At 41.1% G+C, this 26668-nt stretch overlaps 1 protein-coding gene and 1 long non-coding RNA gene across 2 annotated transcripts in view; one reads left to right on the top strand and one right to left on the bottom strand.

Annotated features, from left to right (window-relative positions):
• Positions 1–342: 342 nt before the first annotated feature.
• Positions 343–26668, top strand: part of slc4a3 (solute carrier family 4 member 3) — a 66854-nt gene continuing 40528 nt past the window's right edge. The window contains exons 1-2 of the mRNA XM_046054103.1: positions 343–478; positions 10141–10554. Of these exons, the coding sequence (XP_045910059.1) occupies positions 10501–10554 (54 nt within the window). The 5' untranslated portion in view covers positions 343–478; positions 10141–10500. The remainder of the gene's footprint in view (positions 479–10140; positions 10555–26668) is intronic.
• Positions 20056–21410, bottom strand: LOC123973790. Its single transcript, XR_006825701.1, has 2 exons — positions 21134–21410; positions 20056–20194 (listed from the first exon to the last, which is right to left on the bottom strand). It is a non-coding gene; the product is annotated as an uncharacterized LOC123973790 (long non-coding RNA).

Raw genomic sequence — 26668 nt, 5'->3', positions numbered from 1 at the left:
GGTTTGTAAATATGTGCATGTTGTATACTTAACAGTAGGAAAAGAAGTGGGCAGCATCAAGTCTGCACAGCCTACACCTCACTGCACCACAGCATGAATAGGCCTGCATTACCTGCATCCTGCTTACTTGTTTACTGTAAAAGTTTCATTTCACTGTTGCAAATACTACACTACTACTACTAGGCTACTTCTACTACTACCACTGCTGCTCCTGCTGCTTCCTCTATTACGACTACTACAAACCACACATTGGTTGGACAGCATGCTATTGCTGTCCATAAATCAGTGGCTTCGGATGGGCAGGTTGTCCTCCAGAGTCACGTGGCCACGCTGAGCATCCTTCGCAGATCCAGCAGGCTGCGTGGCGTGTCTTCACTTGATTACGGTATGGACCAGTACTGCTGCTGCAGCCGTGTTTAGTCGCAGCAACTCTTGCTTCTAGTTTTTTCTACCGCTGGACTGCTCTCCGAAATCTCAGGTAAAGCGACGACTACGGCGGTCACAAATGCAAATGTTACAGCTTTTGACTTTTGAGTGGGCAACTACGCACTGGCATCAAAATGATGCTGAGTCGCTGTCTTGTTACTTGCTATGCAACAAAGACATGCACGAGCGCCTGAGCAAAGGAAATGACTGGGTATCGTAATGGAATTTAGATTTTTTGCTCAGACAGAGATGCAACATTTTAAACCAACGCGAAAGAGTCAGCCCCTGCAGGTATAGTGTTGCGTTTGGGTGCAGGGCTGCACGGTGAGGCAGAGACGTCTTCGTTGTGGGCAGGTAGAGCAGCACCGCTCCGGAGGCGGAGGCTTACTGATTGCAGTGTGTTGATAGTCGTTGTTGTGCTGCAGTGTTTCGCCTGTAAAGTGCACTGCCTTCTTTCAAAGAAAAGATCAGAAGCTCCATAGGGCATCTGTGAGCCTTGTGAAATAGTCTGAGATTCAAGTTCAAACAGAAGCTGGAGGTGGATAAGGTCACATAGTAATGACTCAGCAAACCAGGGTAAACCAGGGGTGGTTTGCAGGATTTCCAAAAATTGAAGTGTTATAGCAGCTGCCTAGATGGTTCTTGTAACCGGGCACCTTTCAGCTTCAATGTTTTATAAATAAGGAGTTTCAGAATTGAGTGCAAGTATTGATTATTGTACAACTTATGTCTGAACAAGAAGAAGCAGAGTGGGATTTCAAACGCTGTGTAAACTACAGCCTGTCCTCCAGCAGGGTTATTATATAAACTGAAGGGGTCAACTAAGACGCCAAATATTTAGGCTATTGTACTCCCATCTCTGTTTTGCATTTTACATGCTTATAATAACATAACACAAACTCTTGCACAATAGATAAACCTTGATGATTACCTTTAAGTGAATAAAGGGTCCTCGCCCCAATTACATAATACATAACAAACATTATCCTTTAATGGGAATAATGCAGATACAGTATAGCTTTTAATTGTTCAGGTTGCTCAGTCTCTGAGATTTCTGCCTCCACCCCTATACAATTAAAGTCTACAGGCCTGCTAGTGGCTCTGCTTTGAGCTAAATGCTAATTTCAACATGCACACAAAGACATTGCTAACATAGGCTACTGCTACTTAAACTGGAATAAATTCACTACACATTGCTCATTGACAAAGTAAACTAGAAACTAAGCAGAAAGAGGAGTTAGCCTACATAGTTGCTCAGCACATCTTATCATTAACTAACTAGCTGTAGTATTTGGTCATAAACCAAAGCAGTGGACATTTTTTGACCTGGTGATGGTGACAATTTAAAATTGAAGGGATCACTAAAGTTAATACAATTCATCCTGAGGGGGACGTGAATGTGTACCAAGTTTCAAAACAAGAGATCAAATAATTATTAAGACATTTTACTCAAAGCAAAGTTCAGACCAAAGTGTGTGTCTAAAAATTCAAGAGGTTGAGAAAGTGTCCCCATTTACTCTACATAATCTGAATAATATGTTTTTGTAAAAAGTAGTTCTAATGTGAACTTTGTACAGGGACATCTGTGGATCATTCAGAGTAACTAGGACATAATTTCTTACATGTTGCTGTTGTTTTTTATAAATGTTATTTTGAATAATAATACAGTCACCTTGGTTGAAGTGGTGTGACATACACTCACCGGCCACTTTATTAGGTTCTTCTGTTCAATTGCTTGTTAACACAAATAACTTATCAGCTAATCTCATGGCAGCAACTCAATGCTCAATTTAAGCATGTGACAACTTGCTGAAGTTCAAACCGTGCATCAGAATGGGGAAGAAGGTAGGGGCGGGAATCACCAGAGGCCCCACGATACGATATTATCACGATATTTATGTTGCGATTCGATTTTATTGCAATTTTAAATATATTGAGATATATTGCAATTTATTACCTTTTTCCAACTTCCATTTAGGCCCCTAAAGTCAAACTTTGTCAACATCTGTTTATCTAAAAAGATACATAAGTTTTCTAGTGGATTAAAAAAGCAATAGATTTTATTGATTTTATAGATTTTATCTGCAATTTATATAATAAAATAATGATACTTGGCGTCCGTTTATCGATACAGTATGGCAAATATCATGATACTATGCTGTTACGCCGCGGTTGCCGGAGCTCGCGGCCATTATAGTCAATGCTTTTGAGTAGGGCTGCAGCTAACGATGATTTTAGTATTCGAAGCTTCGATAGATTATTTCAACGATTCATCGATGTGTCGTTTAAGAAGTAGGCTACTTTTGCTTGGCGGCGCCACCCCGTACGCAGTTAACTCATGACTGTGAGGTTACAACTCACGGCCCAAAAAGGAGAACAACAAACGCACGTGTGCACATTTTCAGCTGAGGACTGCGGCCTACTTTGGCTAGCCTTCAACTCAACAGTCAATCATGATTTCAGTTAATTGCTAAAGTTGCTGTTACTGTTACCTTGTCTGTGGTCCGCTGGCAGAACACCTTTTTGTTCAGCTGCCGTCGTGCTGTTGCCAAGGCGACATAAGTTTCGTTTTACGGTGGACGGACGGTAACATTACAGAGTTGTTGTTTTCTTTAGCATGAAATAATAACATACTTTGGACACTTTCTTCTTTGTCCTTCGCCATTTTCTCTCTCTTCCTCCACTTTCCAAACAGCTACATTATAATCCTGACGTGTTCACAGCGTAAGCGCGATGACACTGCTGTATAGTTACACGGATTAAACGAAACATCGATGCAAAGAATTTGTGTCGAAGCATTTTATTAATCGATTTTATCGATAAATCGTTTCAGCCCTACTTTTGGGTCCACCAGACAGAAACAGTAGATCAGCAGCTGATCTACTGTTTCTCGCACATCCATCTCTAGGGTTTACAGAGAATGGTCCAAAAAACAGAAACTATCCAGTGAGCGCCAGTTGTGTGGATGCCTTGTTGATGTCAGAGGAGAACGGGCAGACTGGTTCAAGGCAACAGTAACTCAAATAACCACTCGTTACAACCAAGGTATGCAGAACACCATCTCTACACAACATGTCGAACCTTGAAGCAGATGGGCTACAGCAGCAGAAGACCACACTGAGCGCCACTCCTGTCAGCTAATAACAGGAAACTGAGGCTACAATTCACAGACTCACCAAAAACAGAAGACTGGAAAAACATTGCCTGGTCGGATGAGTCTCGATTTTAGCTGCAACATCCAGATGGTAGGTTCAGGATTTGGTGTAAACAGCATGAAAGCATAGATCCATCCTGCCTTGAATCAGCGGTTCAGGCTGGTGGAGGTGGTGTAATGGTGTGGGGGATATTTTCTTGGCACACTTTGAGCCCCTTAGTACCAACTGAGCATCATTTAAACACAACAGCCTACCTAAGTATAGTTGCTGACCATGTCCATCCCTTTATGACCACAGTGTACCATTTTCTGATGGCTACTTCCAGCAGGATCATGCGCCATGTCACAAAGCTCAAACCATCTCTAACTGGCTTCTTGAACATGACAATGAGTTCACTGTACTCCAATGGTCTCCACAGTCACTAGATCTCAATCCAATAGAGCACCTTCGAGATGTGGTGGAACGGGAGATTCGCTTCATGGATGTGCTGCTGAAATATCTGCTGCAACTGCGTGATACTATCATGTCAACATGGACCAAAGTCTCTGAGGAATTTTTCCAACACCTTGTTGAAAGTATGCCACGAATAATGAAGTCAGTTCTGAAAGCAAAAGGGGGTCCACCCCGGCACTTGCCAGGTGTACCTAATAAAGTGGCCAGTGAGTGTATATCTTAAAGCCTGGGCAAAATTATGGCATGGCTGCACACCTAGCATTATTTTTTTGGAATTGGGGTGAACTGAGCTTTTAATATTGTTCTTGTATTGTATAATTTTGTGTGTTTGGGTTAACTAGCATTGTGATTGTAGTAGAGAAGTGTGAGTGGTTGTAAATTAAGACTGATGGTGGCCCCCTGTTTAGACCTTCTGGCCATTAGGAGAGCAGAATGACCGCATAGGGTTAATTTAAGGCGTAAATTTCTGCAGGGCAACATTAATAACTAATATTAGTGTTGTTACTGACTGATTAGTGTGGTTCAACTGTGGTTTGCAGTAGTCGTGATCTTACACGCTCCTTCTGCACTGTAAAAGTCGTGTCCATGTTTCTCAGTATGTACTGTGAAACTGTGCAAGATGTCTCTGCACTGGTGCCAAGAATAATTCTTGTTCAGTTTTTGATCACTCTCTGGTACTTCAGTGCCACAGTGATTTACTGTTTGCAGAGATTAACAGCCTGAAACGTGTGATCAGAGAATCCAATTCAGGACAGTTGGTGAAATCACCTGAGATGTCTTTCTTCTTTTTTTGTTGACCACATCCTAATACACATACCTGAGGGCATGCCATCTTGCCTGTGTTCTCAATAAGCACCAGCTGGCAGCTGTATGGTAACTACTAATAATCAATTGCCCAACTATAAATATGCCCTGCGGCCTCCAGATTGCTTCAGGGATTCAAGCAACTGCCAAACAGTCTAAAGCAGTCCTGGATAACTAATAATAGTGAACCATTAGTTTTCATCTCAGTAGGCTGATTTACTGACATTCTTGCTTTAAACCTGCATTTTTTTATGTTGGTCCCAATACATCTACTGTTTGGATAGCATTTCTCTAAGGTCAAAAATACAGTCTGTGGCTGCTCACACACCTGCCACACAGCATAACAAACACACCATGTTTATGTGATGATCCTGAGAGGCACTGTTTCTGGGAACCGCAGTTTACTTAAGTAAAGACTGAAACTTTCAGAATCTGAGAAAATGTTGTCCACAAATAAGTTTGGCATCTGTAGTCTAAATTTTTAATGTGCTGCACCAAAGCACTTTGCCATAGGCTTCACTGTGGTTACCTTGATTAAATGATGTGCAACAAACACCAAGCTGCTGGTGCAGCAACCACACAAACATCTTTGCTTCTGCACATCAAACTGTTCCGTTTTAGAGTAATCTCTTGGTTTGAGCCAATTAAGAGTTCATCCTCCTCTTTCTCTCATTCACACTTACTGTATGTCTCTGTCTCTCTGTATTGGCTTCTGATATAATGTGCAGAGCTATGATGCAGTTGTTTTTGTGACATGTTTGAGATTGTGTCACACTTTATAATAATAAGACCGCAGTAGATAAATTTACTGTAGTGTCAGTGGACGGCTCTTCCTCTGGCTTGTATATTATGTGGGTCATGTTAGTTACAGCGACTGAGAGGTGGAGAAGCTATGTACCTGAGTATTGTAAAAGGCAATAAATCTAAACTGAACGTTACGAAGCAAACAGCGGTAAGTCCGAGCTAATGTAGCGTTAGCTGTCTGCTCCTGGCTGCATCACTATATGATAGTAAACAAATTGTTCCACATTTGCTTACATCATTTCTTGCAGGCTTTGACACTTTGACTTAATATCAGTGGTACACAGGATAGTAATATGGGTCGCGTTAGTTGGTTAATTGATGTTTAAAGCGATCTAACTTTGCACCGGATAACATCAGCAACTGCTCGGCGTTAGCAGGCGAGCTAACGTGACTTTCTCTGTGTTTCTCACTTTGTTCTGACTCAACATCATCTGAACCTGTTTGGTCTGGTGGGCTTCAGTACATAAACCTTTACTGTTGTTTTGTATTCTTACGTGGAGCCTGTGTTTTGCTGTGAGCAGGTTGTTTAATGGTGTTAGTGGACTGCATGTTGTTAGCTGCCGCGTTGTCGCTGTAGTACGAGAGAGGCTCGGGAGCGCGCACAGGTCTGAATCCGACCCGGAGACCCCACATTAAAAGCAGAATAGTGGCTGATTCAAGCAAGAGAGAAAACAGGCGTGTGCTTCATTTCTAAGTGAGTTTTGAGCCCATTGACAATTTGATTTATTAAAATCAAAAACTTACAGATAGTTTTTATAACAACTATTACTTCATCAGTAATACCTTTTGTGTTAAGTGTTTCTCTGTAGTTGAGGATCATGTGCATTACCTCTCATCCACACGGGACAGAGCGTTTGGACCAGCATTTCTTTTCTGCAGTGAAATATGTTGTTGATTATTTTAAGTGGGTCTGTTCTGAGTCACCCCCATCATTTGTATTGTAGCCCTGTCATTCACCAGAGGTTTTGTTTTCCTTTTTTTGTGTCTGTTGGCATTCCTCAGCTGCTCCGTCCCCCCACCACAACACTATCAGTGTCTGTCACTATGTCAAGCGTCCCCTCCACACATTCAGAGGGTGAGCCATTCAGAGCTCTCTGATTACACAGCTGGTAGGAAGGGGTTTGGGACATTTGATATGACTGTAGCAGTGAGCTAGTTGGTGGTGGGCTGGGCAGGAGCTGGGTCAGTTGGGCCAAGGTGACTACACACTCCACCGGTGGCCAATCAGGATGACACACGGTAAGGTAGGAAGGAGCATGTGTATGGGGTAAGTTTTCCCATAGCACATTGAAACAGCACAAATACTGCTGAATTTATTTAAAAGGTGGTAGGTGTTGCTCTGTATGGATTATTCCATGGTCTATGTGGGGATTTGGTAGATGTGCAGTCTGTTTATTGAGCTGTCAACGAACAGATAATTTGCTTTGAAATGCACATTATTTATTAAGCTAGTTAGATTCTGCACTATTCAAATCTGCAGATGCTTAATTTAAACTACAAATGAGATTTGCATGGATGATGCATTAATGGACTGAATAATATGCAGCTCTGGTTTCTTCTGCAACTTAATCAACGATGCCTAAACAGAAGCACCGTTTGTAAAACATAACATAAAATGTAAAACTTGAAATAAAAGATTTCAGTGTGGTGATGCTTACAAAATCCCACTGTAGGGTGTTCTCGAAGAAGCAGCACAGTGTATACACAATAATGTGTATAATGCCATATTGTGCATAGTAATTGCATACGTGCTCAAGAGATAACGCCAAACTGTTCTGCAGACCCATCTCAACAACGGAGTTTTATTTGTGCAGTGCCTTGTGCATAATGTGAACTATGAGCCAGCTGTAAATGTCTCAGAGGGAGCAAATGAGTCAGCTGAATAAAACCCAGACAGATGTAGAGCTTCATATTGTGACAGTGGGAAAACAGCAGCTCCAGAGTAGGTCACTTGGGATTTATTGGCTATATTCCATCAATTTCCAAGACTTCGTTATGTCCACAGTATCTAATATTCACATGCTTGTATGCTTGATTCAGTCTGATATTATTTTTGTTTTATCTCCTCATTGCATGCACTGTTGTAAATACCATAGCAAAACATTCAACCTTAAATAGTTGCTTCGTCACACCTAATTCATGAAATAACCCAGCTTTTAACTACAGTATGTACTTGTCAATTATTGCTTAACCACAAGTGATTGTCATAATTAGTTGAATAACATAACAATGTGAATAGTGCAAAGACCTTCACTGGAGTGAATGACGATGGTAAACGACAATTGTCTGGCTTGCCCTCTCCCACACTGCCCAGAATAATTACAGACCTACAATCCTTGGCATGTTTACATGGATAAGAGGCACCTGTTTTCCTCCCAAGTTAAAAACCAAAATAATCATCTGTGTCTATTTTGGCATCATCTGGAAAAAGTGGTCCCTAGTTGCCAGCTCTAGCGAGTTTAGGTATGCCTGTAGCAAGATATGTTACTGGGAAAATAAAAGAGTTAAAGGCATAGTATTTGACAGATAAAGGTTTTTCTTCAGGGCACCACCAGTTGCAAATTACATGTTTTTGCAATCCATCAGTCAATCTGACAGTAATAAAATCCCTGAAAAACACTAATGTACTAATCAATATTTTTATATTATCAATACGTGAATTGACTGTGTGTAATGGGTTGATCTTGGGATGATCCCACAGAGAATTATCACATTGACATCTTTATCCAAAGCGACTTACAATTGCTATATATATGTGTCAGAGGTCGCACGCCTCTAGAGCAACTAGGGGTTAAGTGGCTTGCTCAGGGAAACACTGGTTGATGTGTCACAATGGGAAGTGAACCCGGGTCTCTCACACCAAAGGCATGTGTCTCATCCACTGCCTCATCACCACCCCCACGTAAAGTTGAAAGCAAATCATTTAACACTGTCGGCCGAGGTGGGAATCAAACGCATGACTGGAATAAGAAGTGCTGCTTCACAGACTGACGCTCATCCAATTGAGCTATTCAGGCAGTCTATTTTAGCTCACTGTTTTGGTTCACTCTCATTAACCTTGTTCCCACTTGTACAAGGTAGCTGCAGAGAAAAAGCTCAGATAAACCCACCGTACGTTACCTGCCCAGCAACGAACAGCAGACAGACAACGTGAGCAACTAGTGTGTGAGGAGTTGATGGGGACCAAAGCAGTCCCAAAAGGAGAGTGAATATTGGACTCAAATTCACCAAGTGGACTGAAACCCAACTCAAATTAAATGCTATATTGTTCTGCGACAGCTGGATGGGTGAGAATCGACTAATGCTGCTTTAAAATGATACAATTTGCATTACGACGTAGTTTCTTACACAGCAAAGATTATGACTCTATAGCTCATGGGAAGTTTTCCAAGGCATGGTGATACCAGCCAGATAAAAACATGCCACGTGAATTTATGATGGGGCTCTCCAGACAGCATATAGGGGTAGCAAATATCAGATTGACAGCTCTGGGCTAGGTGGTAAGGGACAAAAAGGGCTCCTTTGTTTTAGATGTGTGTTTCTGAAGTTGGTCCATTTGTTAATGAATCCTGATTCTCGTTCTCTTTATTCATTTTTTTCCCCCAACACTAATGTTCAGATAGTGAGAAAATATATCTAACAAGGCTTTGAAATTCTGTTCAATCCAGCAACAGACAACAAACTCCACCATGATCCATAGAATTATTAAAGGAATCATTTTCCAGGCAAGAACCAGAATGTTACTGCGGCCGGACAGGAAATTGTCTCCATATAATAGTTTTTACGTCGTTGTATGGTGGAGAGTGGCTAGCTTATGGCATGGTTGCTAGTTGCTGTCAGAGGTTCAGGGGTCCCTGACACTAAACCCTAAGAGAAGAACTATCACAGTTGAGGCACTGGAGCGTGTCATGACATGTGTCATATTCTTAGAAGATCTCCTGTCTCAAGTAATGCTGTTGAGAATGTGGCAAAATCAGTGTTATTCAGATCAGTGCACAGTGTTCACCTTTACTCCACTGAGAAAGCCACCAAAACTAAAGATATAATGTGCAGGGATGACATGTTTGTGACCACGCTTTCAGTCCAGACAGGGGACTCTTGTTGCATGTCAGCGCCCTCTCTATTACCATGGCAGCTGATGGAAACGCCACAGGGATCGTAAGAGATGAATGTATTCATTAAAAAAAAATACACAAATGCCATCGTGTGGGTGGGAAGCAGCAATGAAATGCCATGGTACATCAGAGTTAGGTGCTTGATTAATGATATGATCTAGTCACATACTTTTAATATTATAATTTGTATAAAGGTAAAACAACACATGTTTATTTTAATGAAAAAATTTGCTAAAAACATGCATAGAATTTTAAATGGAAGACAGTGGGTAGCTGTATATTTCAGTGTTTGCAGTGCATTATGTGTGTTACTATCCAACAGTTGCAAATATATTCCCCAAATCAGACCAGTAATATTGTCTCTCCTGTCCACTCTTCTGCAGGTTATGCCACCCAAAAGGCTTCCTGGATCCCCAACCGTGAAAGAGAAAGGCTGATCCCCGTCCTTCCCCAGGTTCCTGCTGCTCTGCACGCCATCTTTCCCCCCTTCCCTCTCCTGCTTATTCCCCTCTCCCACCTGCACTAACCCCACCCGAGTCCCACAGCTGGCCCTGCCACCCCAGTTATCCTTCACCTCTAGGACTGTTCGCCCAGTCTCATCTACCCCCCAGAAATCCTTCCCCACAGCAACTCCATACCCACCTCCCTCTTAGTGTTATTCCAGCCAGACTAGCCGTCTTTTCTGCAGGTCCCTGTCCTCGTCATAGATCTATTCTTCACCTGCTGGCTGCACGCCAGGCCCCATGGCTACAGGAGGTCATGCCCCAGAGATAGATGTGTTGATCAACCCACCACAAGTAAGAATTATTTTTTTTGTAAATCAGCCTTGTATGAGGAAGATGTAAATTATTAAAACATAACTTTAGTAAAGGTACACCAAATAATATTTAAATAATCCTGTATATTACTTTGGTGTGTTAAAATTCACCTTTCTCAGTTATTTCTTCATCCCATTTAGAGACACCAACATGTGAAGTAGTTTTGTGCAGCTCTGATGTCAAAATTCCTCAAACATTCAATTTTACAAGCAAAGACAAACCACACGCTCCTCTTTTGTTTAATCCAGAGCTGGCCAGTTCTGCTCTGGGAGATTCTGTTGCGTTTTGGCCAACAGCCCTCTCAGGACGTTAATCATCCGGCCCAGTGCTTCGAATGGCGTAACCTTGTGAAAAAGCCAACAGCTTTCAGTTTGATTTTAATTGCCCTAATTAGACCCCGGTGCTCTCCTAAACAACTGAGTGATTAATATTAACGACCCTGATAATAAGTCCCTGAAGCATTTAAGGTAATGTTACAGGTACAGTTGTGCAGTTGCTCTTTGTTTTGTTGTTCATAGAAAGTGTTTTGAGGAATACACTAAATGGGAGGAAATAGTAGTGACAGGCTAATGTGCCATGCCCGTCTCATGGCTGAATGTTTACTGTCTAGCCAGTAGGCGATTATCTTAGCTTAGCATAAAGATTAGAAACAGAGGAAACAACTAGTTCTCTCTAAAGTTAAAAAATAACTACCCACTGTCCAACATTTCAAAAGCTTACTAATTAACAATACGAAAAACATATAAACCTCTATTTGTGCTGGGAGTGCTTCAACTATTACTTGGCGGACAATGGCTGGATGCAGGAACTGTCCTTATTCAATTGCGGTAAAACAATGTGTATACAGCGGCTCAGTTATTCAGCTTTAGGTGCTGTTACATATATTTTTAGCTGGACTTAGCTGAACCAGGCTAGCTGTTTCCCCTGCTTCAGTCTTTGGGCTAATCATATTCTGCTCCATACCTAATGAACACACACACACACACACACACACACACACACACTAGTGGTATCGATCTTCTCATATCAACCTTTGCTATAAAGCGTCTATTTTCCAAAATGTCAATCTTTTTCTTAAAGCAGAAAATCAATAAGAACAGAAAAAAATATGGGTATGCTGTCTTTACTATAGCAGCAAACAGGACATACTTTTGAGAGATCAGGACTGGAATCATATAGCAGGTCCATGCAAAACCACTGAATGCAAGAAGAGTAATATGATTTGTCCTTTTCAGCTGGCAGTGCTGGTTTGCATTTTGGGGATTTAGAAGTAAGGGAAGTGAAGGAGGGGTAACGTTTCAATTTGAATAGGTGACTTCTGTCTCAAGGATGGAAAATGGATATATGTGCAAATGTGGAATGCTGAGGAGTGGAGGAGAGTTTGACTTTGCAGGAAAAAAAAACCTATTATGCAAAAAAAGGATCTGAAGAGAGAAATCTGGACAATGGGTTTGTAGCAGATGTTACTATGCCAGCTTGTAAAATGGAGGCATGCTCAGTAAGAGTCTTTATAGCTGTAGTAGTTGGACTTTTTAGTAATGACATAGATGCTGGCACTGCGGCTGGAAACTTGAGAAGTGAAGTGAAATAAGCTTGTTTGACAGATACATAGCTATGAGAAAATTTGCTCTGCGTCTGTTACCTCATTTTGTCGCTGCAAAATCTATAATAAATTACAACTAATTTTACATTTTCACAGCAATCAACTGCCAAATAGCTTGTTTATATAATAGCTGACAGGCCAGTGAGAAATTCTAGTGGATGAGGTAGCATTTGTTAGGGCTGGGTATCGTTTTGGGTAAGATTTTCGATATCGATACGATACCTCGACTTCGATACCGGTTCCTGAACGATACTTTTTTCGATACCAATTTTACTCTCAAACGGAGAACCATCGTTGTTTGTATAAAGTAACTTAATTATCACATTATTATCATTAATAGTTTATTTTAATAATTGTTCCTTTGAATGCTACTGCTTGTCAAAACCAAGACATATTTTCAATGTAACATAGTCCTATATTGTGTTTTTGTTGTTTTTATTCCTCTCTTTAGTTTGTCATTTCATTGTTTATTAATTATATTTTTTATTGTTTATATGTGAATTTGTGCTCTGGCAACATTGCGACCTAAACATTCATGGCAATAGGCCTGAAAGAAAGAGAGAGAAATCTCTCATCTCATGGAAACAAATTTCTGCCACTACATATCAAAGTTTCCTCCTCACTTGATGAAGAGGTGGCCAGTTAACAACTATCACAATAGAAAGTAAACTCAGCCGTGCATGTCTTTAATCCACTGCAGCAAAGTCACAGACATCAGTCCAAGGATCGGTACGTGATGTCACTATCACACGGAAGCGCTTCCGCTGGCTGCACATACAGGTCCGTGTGTGGTGGTGGCGTCACTTACTGATTCTTGGGAAAATGTAGCGTGTGTGGAAGCTACAAGTGTAACTAAGCTAGTAACGGTGCTACTTGTAGCGACGCTACTGCCCAACACTGCTCGGACGGTGGGCATGTTGAAGCAAGCTCAGTGGCAGCAGGGCGATGAGACGATGACTGCAACGGCTCTGTCTTGTTGCAGCAAAGGCGGAGCAACTTTCTGCTCTTAAATTTATTCCATGTACAGTCAAGGGCTTCACCAGGTTTGTCGTGTCGATACTCTTGGCAGAAATTATCTTACATCGCAAATATTGCATCGCGCACTGTTGCATCAAGCCACACTTTTGATTTTCTCCACGTCTTTTACATCCACGAGCCACGTCTCTGTGCATAACCGGCGTGAACTCGTGTTTACATCACCACAGCCAATTAAAATTACTTTTAAATGTGGGCACATCAAGAATGCTGCATGCTTATTGGCTCACTGGCGTTAACAAGAACCTTTAGGAATCGAACTTTGGTACCGAAAGACAAGGCATTTTTTGATACTCAATGGTATTGAGGCAATTCGGTCAGTGCCTAAAAAGTACTTCATACCCAGCCAAAATATACATATACAACAAAATGATTCCTGATTCCTAAATCTTGTATTTTCTAAGCTAGATCTGGCTGTAATAAAATTATCAGCCCTGTTAAAATGACAGTTAACGTGAGTTACAGTTGCACTTAGCTAAGCAAGCTAGCTAGCTAGCTCCATACACAGCTGTTAGCTCTATCGTTAGCTATCGGCCAAACTCGAGGCTTCAAAACGACGTCCACAAACCAACGGGTGATGTCACGATGACTATGTCCATTTCTAATATACAGTCTATGGTTCTCACTCCCCGACTCGTCACATATGGACACATGGTTGAGACGCATCGGCGTCAGTTTGTAATGTACTGGGGATCCCTATAGCTTCATAGGTCAACGCAGTGGGGGAAGCCCAGTACCGTCAGTTTTTGATGGTAATATGATTTAACAGAAAAGACTGAGTAAGGAGGTGGTTGGATTGGATGGAGGGCCAGAACCCTGACTTTGAACCTGGAGACTGGGGGTTGCGTCCTGTGTGAAATAAATAGTCAACATTAAATATTTTTATTTAAGTTAGGCAAGTGACGTAAGTTAACTTACATGTTAACTGATCTACTGTTACGGTAAGTGCTGGTAAGGCAGGTTGGAGGACCCAAACGCAGGACGCAAGGCAGAGGAGGTACAGTTCAACGGGGGTTTATTGAGGGTAAAACAAACAAAAGGCGAGCACACTTACTGACAGAGTGGCTGGTAGCAGAGTCCAAAAAACAAGATAATCCCAACAGAAATCCAAAGGAAACAAGGTGACAAGACGAGCAATGCAGACAACAGAAGACGGAGCGTATCCACATGACAGTGTGTACATTTACCGACTTATTCCAAACGAAGCCATATATGTTATCTTCTTGCTAGGTTAAAGGTTTGTTTATTATTCCTAGTCTCCAGACTATATTTTCTGTGTATGCTTAATTAGGTACAGTGCGCATGCGTTTCACCTTTAGGTTTCATTTTCATTTAGTTGATGTTCAGGACTGGTACGCCTTGCCAGTTTACAACCTAACAAAACTAACTGGACTAACTAACAGGCTATCGTAGCGGTAGCATTCAGGCTACCTAGTTTGTGGATGATTATTGTGTATGTGTGCACAATAAAGCCCATAATGAGACTCGAGTTGTATCCGCCGTACTTGTCCTGAAACCCTTCCAGTGGGGAGTTTATTGAGTTATAGAAGGAAGCTCAGTAGAGAACTGGACACACACCAGGGACTAACGAGCAGGGCAGGAGTAACACAGGTGACAGACAGCAGGGGAAAACAGATAGACGCCAATAAGGCCATAGGGAAACTAATGATAACCAGGAAGAAACAGAGAATAAGTGACTGAACCAGAACATAAGCAGACAGATCACTAATATACCCAAACTACAACTAAGAGGGAAAACAGATTGAACTAAGATTAAACAGAACGCAGGGCAACATGGAAAAAATAATATCAAAGTACACGGACCAGGAGTATACACTAAGACACGGATAAAAATGCAGGACATAACTAGAAAATGAGACTAGACAGATACTAAGAAAACTTAAAGCGAATGAACAAAATAATAAACTACAAAACTCCAAACCATGACAATATCAAATGAACACAGGAAAAACAACAGCACAAAACCAAATCCTAACACCTACGTAATTATTTTAACCCAAACCATGATCTTTTTCTAATCGTAACCAAGTAGTTTTGTTGCCTTAACCCAACCAAGTACTTTTTGTGCCTAAACCTAACCAAATTGCAACGTTTCAAAATGGCGATGTTTTGAAACACTAGCGTTATATTTTGAAAGTCTAACCTGACGTTGCATTTGTATTGTTGCTAACTTTACCGGTTTTTGCATATTTGTTGTTGCTAAGCGTTACTAACTTGATCGCAGTGCCTTAAATCACATCTAAAAATAACGCAAAAGGGGTACCCAGGGCGTTGAAAGCGTCAATATGTCAATATGTGAGAAGTCGGGAGTGAGAATGTGTTGGTCTCGCAAGTTATGTAAGCTATGAAAAGTCACGTTGTCATTGTATCCCAAACCATGATGTTTTGAGTAGCGTAGCTAACACAAATAGCGTTAGCTACGTTAGCTAGCCAGCTTGCTACGTAACTATGTTAGTATTAAAGGCGTTGACAGCCCCTGAAAGCCTAACCACCACAGGGTGTGTGCCTAGTTAACCCTACAGCTTCGCCTCACGGCTGATGTGCTAGCAGATAGGGTTAACCTCCTTTGTATTGCTGTGGTCTATGGGAAGTAAACAGTGTTAAATCACAAGCAAAAAGCTTAAAATGCATTCACATGGCACGCAAAATATCCTTGAAAGTGGCGTGCTATTTATACGCCCTGCCAGGATATTATAGGGTGACCAGACGCCCCCGGTTTTGGTGGCCTGTCCCCGTCTGGAGCTGTCCCCGTTTTTAACTGTGTGTTAATCATAGAGCAGAGGTCACTTATAGGCGGGCCGTGGTCTGGATCCAGACCCAGCCGCTGTCCTCTACAGACCTTTTATTCTCTACATATTGACTGAAAGCTAGTTTCTGCCTCAAAATGACTTTCAGAAGAGTTTGACAGATTATTCATTTCAGAAATTTGGTCACCTTAGGCGATTAAAAACAAAGAAATTTCAAATGGATGTTTGTGTTTTACATTCACCACATAATTGTGAAGAGGCAAAACATGTTTGTTCTAATTTAAGAGCTAGTTAGTGACTTTACATGTATGAATTATTGGAGGCTTTGTTAAACCTTGCTGTTTCAAACCAAGTACATTTCTTAGCAATTCTTATTAAATGGTTCCATTTCTTTCTGTATCTCTTTCAAAGCTACGATCACTTTCTCTGCAGTCGAGATGGTTTGCTATTGGTGGGTTGAGCAGATATGCATGTCAGACTTCACCAAAGTCAAACTCATCACAAAGGATTCTTGCAAATGTACTTTGCCCCAGGGGTGAATCCAGTAATTGCAGAGACTTTATTAAAATGAATTGATATTCCCATAAATTGGTGCTTTTTTAATGTTGGTCATCCCTGTAACTAGGAATATACTTCCCTCACAAAACTGTTTAATGAATGTTTGGAGTGAAAGGAGAACTGACATGTCTTCAAGACTGAATTTTCCCTCCAACGTCTCAACACAGGGATGAGTCACATATGGGTCTGTGGAAAAAGCTCACGTCCTGCATATGCAGAATTCTGTCTAGCTGTTCAAGTGAAACAGATTAGCCCGTGTTCTCAGGGAGAAATAGCTCTGCTATCTAAGTAGGTGATGTGTCATCATGAGCAGCAGGAACCATGTTGTCCACAGTGTGCATAGCATATTGGGACACTGGTTTGAAGGAAATAATAGGCTGAATGCTTGGCAACATAAGTAGACCCTTCAATTTCCTACCCTCAGTTACTTGTGCACTCTGTACTTAAAACACACACACACACACACACACACACACACACACACACACACACACACACACCCACACACCTTTTTGCACTGTTACCTCCTAAAGCTGATTAATGCCACTCCGAACTACTACCACTACGACCAATAGTTTTCTGTCTTTGTTTTTTTTTTAAGTGGTTTGGTATGAGGGTATGTGTGTACGGTACATATGAATGCAAGCTCCTCTGGCTCTGCTGAGTCTTGGTTGCCACAGAAACATCACCAGCTTTAAGAGATCCTCTTGGTGTTTTTGGTTTTTGGTCATCACAAGATTACTGAAAACTACGGTGATCAATGAAGCTTAGTAACTTACTGGAAAAAGGTCCCCTGTGGAGTTTTTGGCCACTTTGTACCGTGAAGCAATGTTTTTTTTATATACGGTAACGCACGCATGTATAAAAAAAACATGCATCCTGCCAATGGATTCATGTTACTCCACTGATTTACATGTGTATCTTCTTTATTTGCTTGCGTTTTGTCAATTAGTTTGTTTTCACAAGTTGGATTGCTTTGAGCTTGAGTATACCAGATATATCAGGCAGTGTATAAAATGATGAGGCTGATGCGGTTCAGAGGAACCACGTTCACATTCGATACCAAATCAAATATAAAGCTGTTCCAGTGGTTCAAATGACATTAAAAAACAAACAGAAAACAAGAATAAAATATACTGTGTGTCTGAAGACTTGCTTGACTTGTTTAATAGTGGAATTATTACATTAAAGGTTTGTAGCTTCAGAGGTCTGTGAAATCTGGCTGCTCCTTACTGTTGCTGCTGCTTGATATTGGCATATTTTAAGTGTAGAGGAGGTAACAGAAATAACTGTGTTAGATGTTGTAGTGCATGTAATGATTGGACCATATTTAAAGAGAAACTTCCATACCTTTCATTTAAAAATCATCACACTCAGTAATAAGGAAAACATTTTAAAATAATTTCTCATAAACATCAGCTGCACAGAGAAAAGAAAAGCAAAACACTGATGCTGATATTTATGTTAGTTTTGGTGTGTTTGTCTGGGAAGTGTGCCAGCTCCTTCAATCAAAGAGGCCGAGATGAAGGGAGTGGGAAGCGGTTATAAACACTGCTACGTAAAAAGAGCAGGAAGCAACTGAAAGCAGAGTAATCTGCAGAGGCAAACAAACCAATATGCATATTTGTATCAGCCTGAATTTTAATGAGTGAGCTGAGCAGTAAAGCATGTGTCTCCCCAGTACTATCTACCTAACTGTAACATCCTCTTCTGCGTGTTATCTTGCGCAACATACTTGGTATGTTACTGTTGAGTGCAGTCACCTGCCTCTTTGTGGCAGTGAACACCAGCTGTGAACACATTATTTTAAGTTGATATGGCTAACATGTACATGGCTAACAGTAGCCTGTAGCACATCCAGCAGAAACAGAGCAACATTAGCATTCATTCAGTTGTGTCTCTGGCCCCCTGATAAAGACAGATAACCACTCTCTTCTTAGCTCTGTTTTGGTCCAACTCCTGAGGGAAATATCTGGCTCTTTAGCTGCTAAATGCTCCATTATGTTGACATGCTTGTCACTGACTTTATGGCTACTTCTTGGTGCTGAGCAGGGAGTGTACAGTGGGTTTTCAGTTTCCTGCTGCAGCAGATAGCAAAGCTATGAGAGTCTACGTTCAGACTGCAGGCCTTGATGCTCAATTCCAATTTTTTTTTATTTGACAGTTCACAATATTGCTTAAATGTGGCCCATACCAGACACCAGTGTCAACTATCCGCGGCCTGAAAGTGAAGCGCAGAAGAATAACACAACTTCACACGCAGCACGCTGTTGTAGGCTACAGAAGTAAACAATGTTAGCTCCGGTTAGCTCACGGGAGACTCCCGTATTTCATTCATCCACCTGAGTGTCCAGACTGAGGTTGCATTTAAAAAGATCCCATCTGTATTGGATTTTGGTGACAGTGGCCTGCAGTCTGAACGTAGCCTGAATGTGCAGGCTGTCAAAAACAAGTAGCTGAAAGTTGCTGTAAACCTCTGTGGAACTGAGGGTAACTGCTAACTCTGGTGAGAATTATACATCTGTTCAGCACTACAATCGACTCTTTGCCCTTTACACACTTACTTAATCCATTATTGTTAAAAAAAATAATGATTATAGCGAGCATTAGAAACGACAATGACACTTTAATTCCCTGACAATGTTCTACAGATGTTGGTATCTGGAGTTGTTGTGCGACAGAGCTGGGCAAAAAGCATTAACATTAAAATTTTTATGTAATATTTATTAGGGATGCACCTTCATTATCGATCCGATAAATTGTCGGCCGATTTTGGGCATATTTTCATTATCAGAAAATGAAATTTTGGCCGTTCATTTAGCTGACTAGAATCAAATAATGCTTTAACATGCGTAGCTGCTGTTGTCGCGCTCTGGGCGTCATGTTGCTGCACCTGCATAGAGCCACGCAGAAGTTATGGGCGGCTGAGGAGTTAGAGCGGGTTGGCCGTTAATCGTAAAGGTCAGCGGTTCAATCCTGGCTCCCCCAGGCTGTATGTCGAAGTGTCCTTGGGCAAGATACTGAACTCCGAATTGCAGCTGTTCCGCCAGTGTATGAATGTGTATGACTGGTGAATGCAGATGTAGTGTAAAAGCGCTTTGAGTGGTCAAAGACTAGAAAGGCGCTATACAAGCATTTACAATTACAAGAAGAAAGTAAAATGAATCAGTTGTTTGAATGAATCATTACAATGTATAAAGGATAAATAAAGTTAACAATGTTTTCTTCCCCGGTCCAGTAAAAATATGCAAGGGACCAGTAAAACCCTGATCTACTGACCCTGAGGGCCAGTGGGGGAAAAAGGTTACATTGGACACGGTCTGGGTTTTCTGTTTCAGAGACTACAGCAACTTATGCTGTGAAGCTAACCTGCTTCTTATGTTTACTTCAACAAACAAATCAAAGCACATACAGAACGCATTCATGTTTTTAGAAACATCAAAATCCTGGTTAGACATTAGTTTGTTACCCAAACTGTCATAATGCTGAGATACTGGACTCAAAAACAGACTCAAAGGAGTACCAATTACTTTTAATAGAACGTGCTGACAAAGGATTTGACAGAGCAGAGTGGCTGGCAGGGGATTGGGCAATCTTCCAGTTTGAGTCTGAGCTGCGTGTGGTGTCAAGCAGAGTCTCCAGGGGGGTAGTGAGCCTAGGCACAGGGAAAACACACAATAAGACCAAAGCATGCACAAAGGCGAAACAAAGAGTTTTTAGTTGGCCGTTGCACAAATACCACACGTGATTAATTGACCATCTGGGGAAGAATGATTGGTTGATACACTGCAGGAGCTTAATCAGTGGAATGAGGATCAGGTGCACAGGTGGAGCTTGGCAGCAGGAGCCAGAGAGTGCAGCCACGCCCCAGACAAACACACACCGACAACATGACAGGAAACACCGGCAAGGGAAAAACGTGTGAAAACACACGAGATGAAGAGGAGATACTGCACTACCACAGCAAGATCTTTAACATCACATGTTTATGATCAATCTGTTAGCAGGACACAAGTTAACTATATTAACCCGTAAACTCGAGGTAAAAAGCTATAGGCTACTTTGTCCTTTATAACACTGTGGCACCTGCCAGGTTGGAAACATTTGCACTAAAACATTTACTGTGGGCTACATTTCTGCAGCGATCACTGTTTTTATCAAACTTATCTGTATGAAACTGTAATGCTGTGATTAGTGGCTCTGATGGAACGTCATCATAATTATAATATTGGACCAAATGTAGTTTAAAAGTGAGTTTTTAAATATTAGCTGCATATAGCCTTAATGTGTTTCGACCGTATTTCAGTAAATGCAAAATGAGCACAACTATTTATGTAAAATAGATATCAGTCACTTTGAACCGAGAAAACATTTCCAACGGCAAGTGATCAAAATAAGTGTTGCTGGGTCCCTGAGTAAACTGTGTCTTATGTTTGATTTTCATCTTCAATTATTGCCTCCAGCATTTTGTCCCCGTCAGTTTACAGCTGAATATATAGCCTACTTAAAAATGTAGTGCAACATACAGAAGGATTACAACACTTTATCAATCATTAAAAGGTGACTTGTCACTAAAGATGGGTATCGCTACTACCTTTTATGGTACCGACCGAAACAGCCCAGTGTCCAGTAGAATCGAAACGTCTCCAGTCAAACCGGAGCTTCAATCGATACTTTTTGTAACCCGATTATGGCAAAAGTTACTTTTTGTTTTGCTTGCAGCCAAACACGCAAGCAACACACCGAAAGAAGAGCACGGCTTTTATTTTTCCTTATGTGTCTGCACCATAAACTGTATAAAAAAGTACTCAGTCCATGCTGATTTTAACAGCCGCTCACCTTTGGCTGTGTCTCAGGCGTGTTGTTGCCAGTTTCTCACCACAAGCTCGGCTTTCTGTTGGTTCCATCTTCTGCGATCATGTGACACTTTTTTATTTGCTGTTCACATCACTTGTCACTGATCAATCAGCTGCTTCAGGTGTAGTCGGTTTGATGGGCTGGACGTGCAGCCTCTCTTTACTCTGCTTGTGAGTCTTTTGTTTAGTGACTTGTTTAAACAAACTCCTTACTCGTTTTATACCTGTGACTGTCGTTTTTGGAGGTTTGTGACTCACCACTAAAGGAAAAAACACTTGCAGAGATCTTTCAATTCAGTTTATTGATCAAAAGTTAACAGAATAATTTTCCGTTTTTTACTTTCACCAAAATTTAAAAATTACCTCAAATTTGTTTTCCACAACTTATTTGGTCACTAAACTATTTCTCTCCTCCTCTCTCATTCAAATATAAAAAAACTCCCAAGCTGTAGTCTTTCCCTGTATAATCTTACCCGTGAGGACGACCTAATTAGGATGAGGAGCGATACAGCTTCCCAATACTTTTATGCAACAGTTATTTGAAACAAGAAAAAATAAAATAGATAACCTTGCTTGTCCATAATAAAAATATTAATAGGCTAAAAATCCACTACTGTGGCTTCAACAGGTAGCATTTCATGCAAGTTATCGAATAAAGTACTCTACTGGTATCTGTATGACTTTAAGGGTGCTGGTTTTGGTACTGGTATCGTAAAATTTTAAACGATACCCAACCCTACTGATTATACTGGATTTTCAGCAATATATTGTAGTAGCACCCGTATTGGCACTTCAGGGTGGTGCGGTGATGCAGTGGTTACCTCCCACCAAGAAGGTCGTTAGTTTGAACCCCGGTTGTCCCGGCCTTTTTGTGCGGAGTTTGCATGATCTCCCCGTTTCTGCGTGGGTTCTCTCTGGGTGCTCCTGCTTCGCGATGGACTGGCGACCTGTCCAGGGTTTACCCCCCCCCCTTTCGGCCGGATTGGCCAGCCACCGCAACCCTGTACTTAGGATAAGCGTTTGACAATGGATGGAATTAGGTTTTGTTTGGTGTTTGTTTTCATATAACAAGTTTCAGTAAGCAATACTTACTCTAACATTAATCAAATTGTTTATATTGATGGTTACTTTAAACTCGAGCCTAATTACAATCCCCAACCGTAATAATAATTATAGACAACTAAAAAACAGTAATCCAAAGCCACGTTGAGCTCTAACCTAAATATGCTCTAACTCCAGAGGGTTTTCCTGATCACCAATGCGAGGGCATTTCATCCTGACAAACAAGGCAAACGCATAAAAGACACACGCACCCTCCTCCAGATTAGTCAGCAGCTGATAAATATTTTAATGCATCTCTCTGGCTCGGCATTCCATTAAATATAAAATATTAATGGTGCAGTAGAAGTTTGGCAGTTCATGAGATGAGGTTGGACAGCATGTTTTTAACTGAACCGCAGTTTGGTTCAGATGATCAGGCTGTTATAACTGAAGCCTCCCCTCCTCATAATATATTAGAAGTGGCCAAACCAGCAAAAGAGTAGTTGATTTGTCATGCAGCAAATATACGTGTTTGATATAATGCAGACGGTAACCCACAGTGCAAACACTGACTGAGATGAGATGAGAGCTCTTATCCAGGATTCATTAAAACAATACTAATATTAGGAGATTTCCATCTCCACGTTGGCAACATAGGTGACTGAAAATGGATTATATAAATCCTTTGTGCTCCAGTGGGTTTATACAACATGTCAAAGGAGCCACGCTGTTGACTGCTGATTATTTGTTAGATTTTTCTCACTTCATTGTTTAATTATTTGGGTTATAAAATGTCAGAAAATGTCCATCCAGTGCCTTGTTTTGTCCAACCAATAGTCCAAAGCACAAAGGCATTCAGTTTACTATTAAAAAGGGTAAAATTCATTTTACATTCACTTTCTTTTTTTTTTCTTCATTGCTTAATCAAGTAATTATTACAGCACACCAAAAACAAGATGCATTGATAGCCCATGGCGTTGTGTTAAAAAAAGTAAGTGGTATTGATACTGTTACGAATCAATATGCAGAAAACATTGGATATACTAGCTCAAACTAGTGACTAGGTTTTAAACTGGTGACAATGGCCATGTTTCCATCTAATTGTCATGCGTATTTTAAGCGGACTTCTGAAATGTCGGAAAAAATAAAAATAAACTGCAAAATAGTTTCCATCAGCTGGTTTGGAGCGAATAAACCAGGCTACGGCGAGCGTAGTTACATCAGTAGTTGACGTTACACATAGCTGTAATAAACAAGACGTATTGGTTCCAAACCAGAAACAAAACCAGTCGCATGAACCTGATGGCCAATGATGGCCAATGATCTTAGAAAAATGGAGAGAGGTCCTCAGAAATGTGTTTGAAGCGGGCAAACTGCTACCAGCCATGTCTCCGCACATTATGGGAATATCCGGTGTTATGCCGAGTTTTGCATGCCTGCCGAGAAATGCATGCACCTCCAGATAATGCATTAAAACGCTATAATATCCTTTGTGGGTTTCGTCATGGTAAAAAAATTATTCGAAGTGTATATATTATGAACGTTTAGAGTCGTTTATATTTTATTACACTCAGTAGAAGTAACATTCACTGAGATTCAGCAAAAATATGCGGTGATAACCCCGTTTGATCAGTGTGCAGAGCAAAGTTTCTGAAAAGGACCTTTAAGAGGTGAATGCATAATTCGGCAGAACAGATGATGAAGGCTACCTGCCCAGATTCGCATCCACCTCTTTCCTCAGCACAAATGAGCGTTAACAGCCACGAGGTGCATGAAATTCTCTGCAGGCACGCAGAACTCTGCACAACAAAGACGCCGACAGCAGAAACAGCTGATCAGACTTATTTGGTTAAAAGTGTTTCCATCTTCCATTTACTCTTTTTCGACAAAGGCAAAAACCACCTCAAGCGAGCCTGAAAACGTTTTGCGAAATTGACGTTTTTTTTCCCGAATTTTGCCGTTCACTCAACATAGTCTAATGCGATGCTTTAAAATGCGCATTAAAAACGTTGATGGAAACACGGCTATCGATGCAGTCTTAACTATAGAAGGGTTTTAGAGGACCTCCATGTTTTCAGCTGTAGCTATGCTCCTGAAAAAAGTTACTGTAGACCAAACCACTTGTTTAACACTGTCACGTTTCAGAGGAACCTTGCAGGTGTGAATCCAAAATACAGGAAACAAAGGCCTGCTGGTTAGCAAGGCTGAAGACAGTAGACACTCTGGCAGGGAACAAGTGAAAGAGGGCTAATACGTAGTAAGTTCTGACACCAAAATAAGTAATAATTAGTCATTTAGCTGCCGCCTTTATCCATGTCATAATGTAACATATGTAACGTTGTGTAACTTTTGCTTGTGTATGCTACGTCACCTGACACGGATGGGTGACATTGGAGTTACTTTAGAGCCGAGGGAGTCTCATACGGATGCTGAAGTGTACCATGTGGGATGAGAGCGGGCTGGGCATGAGGGCAGCTAGCAGAGCAATAACATAGCAACCTGTTCACATAGTGCCTCTAGCACCTGGGCTGGGGTCGCCCTCCTCCTGTGTCCCTCAACCCCAGCTGACTTCAAAGCTGACATGAAAGAGTTTTTGAGTTATTTGCACCATTGGAGCTTGCACAAAGCAAAACCAGGTTTAGAAGATGCCACTTTACTGTAACGTCTGCCTCATCTGGGAGGATTACATTAGAACTATAAATAAAATCCAGGGTCTTCCACTGATCAACAGCGCTCACCAGAGCAAGCAAAGGAGGGGAGGGTGTTAGAGATGTTGAAATTAAAATTTAGAACACCTTAAATAATGAACAAAATGGCCAGTGAAAACAAGGCTTTTACTGCTCACTCAATCGAAAATAGTCCTTTTATGTATCCCATCTGACTGCCTCGGCATAGTGTAGATAGGTAGCTCAGATCATTAAACGTATCCTGTCCCTTCATCCCGCTGGTAATTAGGGAGTAATGGAGCCTTGGCACAGAGAAATATGAGACCACAGAGCAGTAGCCAGAGCGCTTACCATGCCAGCACCAATCTGAGCCAGGGGAAGCAGCCGTCCCAGTGATTTGACCTATCAGAGGCACCAAAGGGCTCTGGCAGGACACTCCCTTCAGCCTCCACTGTCTCCAGGGGATGTCTGATGCATTAGTTCTTTGCTGCTTAGCACTTTGATTGTTGTATTGATTTGATGTCCTCCATACATGATGTGAAGGATGAACTGACACTATCTGCCTATTTTCTTCTTCTTCTTTTCTTTTTAAAATTTTTAATTTTAAATACATTTTTGAGGTTTCTCCTGTGAGAAATACAAAGCGAAAACAGGGTGTGGGGCCATCTGTGGTGGGTTTAAATTTGCACAGACACAATGAAAAGCTTTGTTGGCGGTAGATTTATTTTGCCATTCACAGTCCACAATTTTAAATACTTGCATGTGGTGTGTTGAGACAGTTTCACAATAACATAGATGTACTGTAGAATCGGTCGTGGAACATTAATCACATTAATTACCGGCGATCACGCCTTTGGTCGTGTGTGTGTGTGTGTGTGTCTATCTGCAGCTAGTCTTGCATATTACTGGACCATATCAGCCTAATATTTTCTCTGCACATTTATGACTGTATCCTCAAGGACCTCTCGTGGTTGCGGTGATTCACACTTTTCGAAAAACCTTTTTAATTGACTGAGCTTATCGTAAAGCTTAGACTTTGCTCTTTTCAGGAATAGTCGCCATTTTACATTATGCGTTACGACGTAGCAATAGGCATTTCTGGCAGTAGGCTAGGCAAAAAACAAAGCTTGCCTAGTCTGCTGCAGGGTGCATTTTGGTCTTTGGTGGTCACAAAAACTAAAAACTCCATAGAAAAGTTTGGTCTCATCTTGAACCAGAATAATTCCATACCAGATATGTTATGATTGTCTAAAGTTAGGGTTTTTTAATTTTGTGGGGTGTGTTACAACAAAATATTCTTAATAAATAAGAATGTTCAAATTCAGGCGTTTTCTTGCTATTCATTGTTTTCTTTATTAAGTTTAAACCGAAGAGTTGATGTTAACAAACTGGAGAAGTCATTTGAACCCAGGTTACAATAGTGAGAAAAGCTGAGACTGTGCTGTACAAAAACACTTTACTTACTACTAACATTACGTACATCTAAATAAGAATATAAGAAAATTTCTTCCCTTCAATCTGTTACTTTCATGCATGCACACTGGACACACAGCCTGCCCTCACTCC

Source organism: Micropterus dolomieu, linkage group LG07 (genome assembly GCF_021292245.1).
Source record: "Micropterus dolomieu isolate WLL.071019.BEF.003 ecotype Adirondacks linkage group LG07, ASM2129224v1, whole genome shotgun sequence".
NCBI classification, from domain to species: domain Eukaryota; kingdom Metazoa; phylum Chordata; class Actinopteri; order Centrarchiformes; family Centrarchidae; genus Micropterus; species Micropterus dolomieu.
This window is presented reverse-complemented; position numbering and strand designations above follow the sequence as displayed.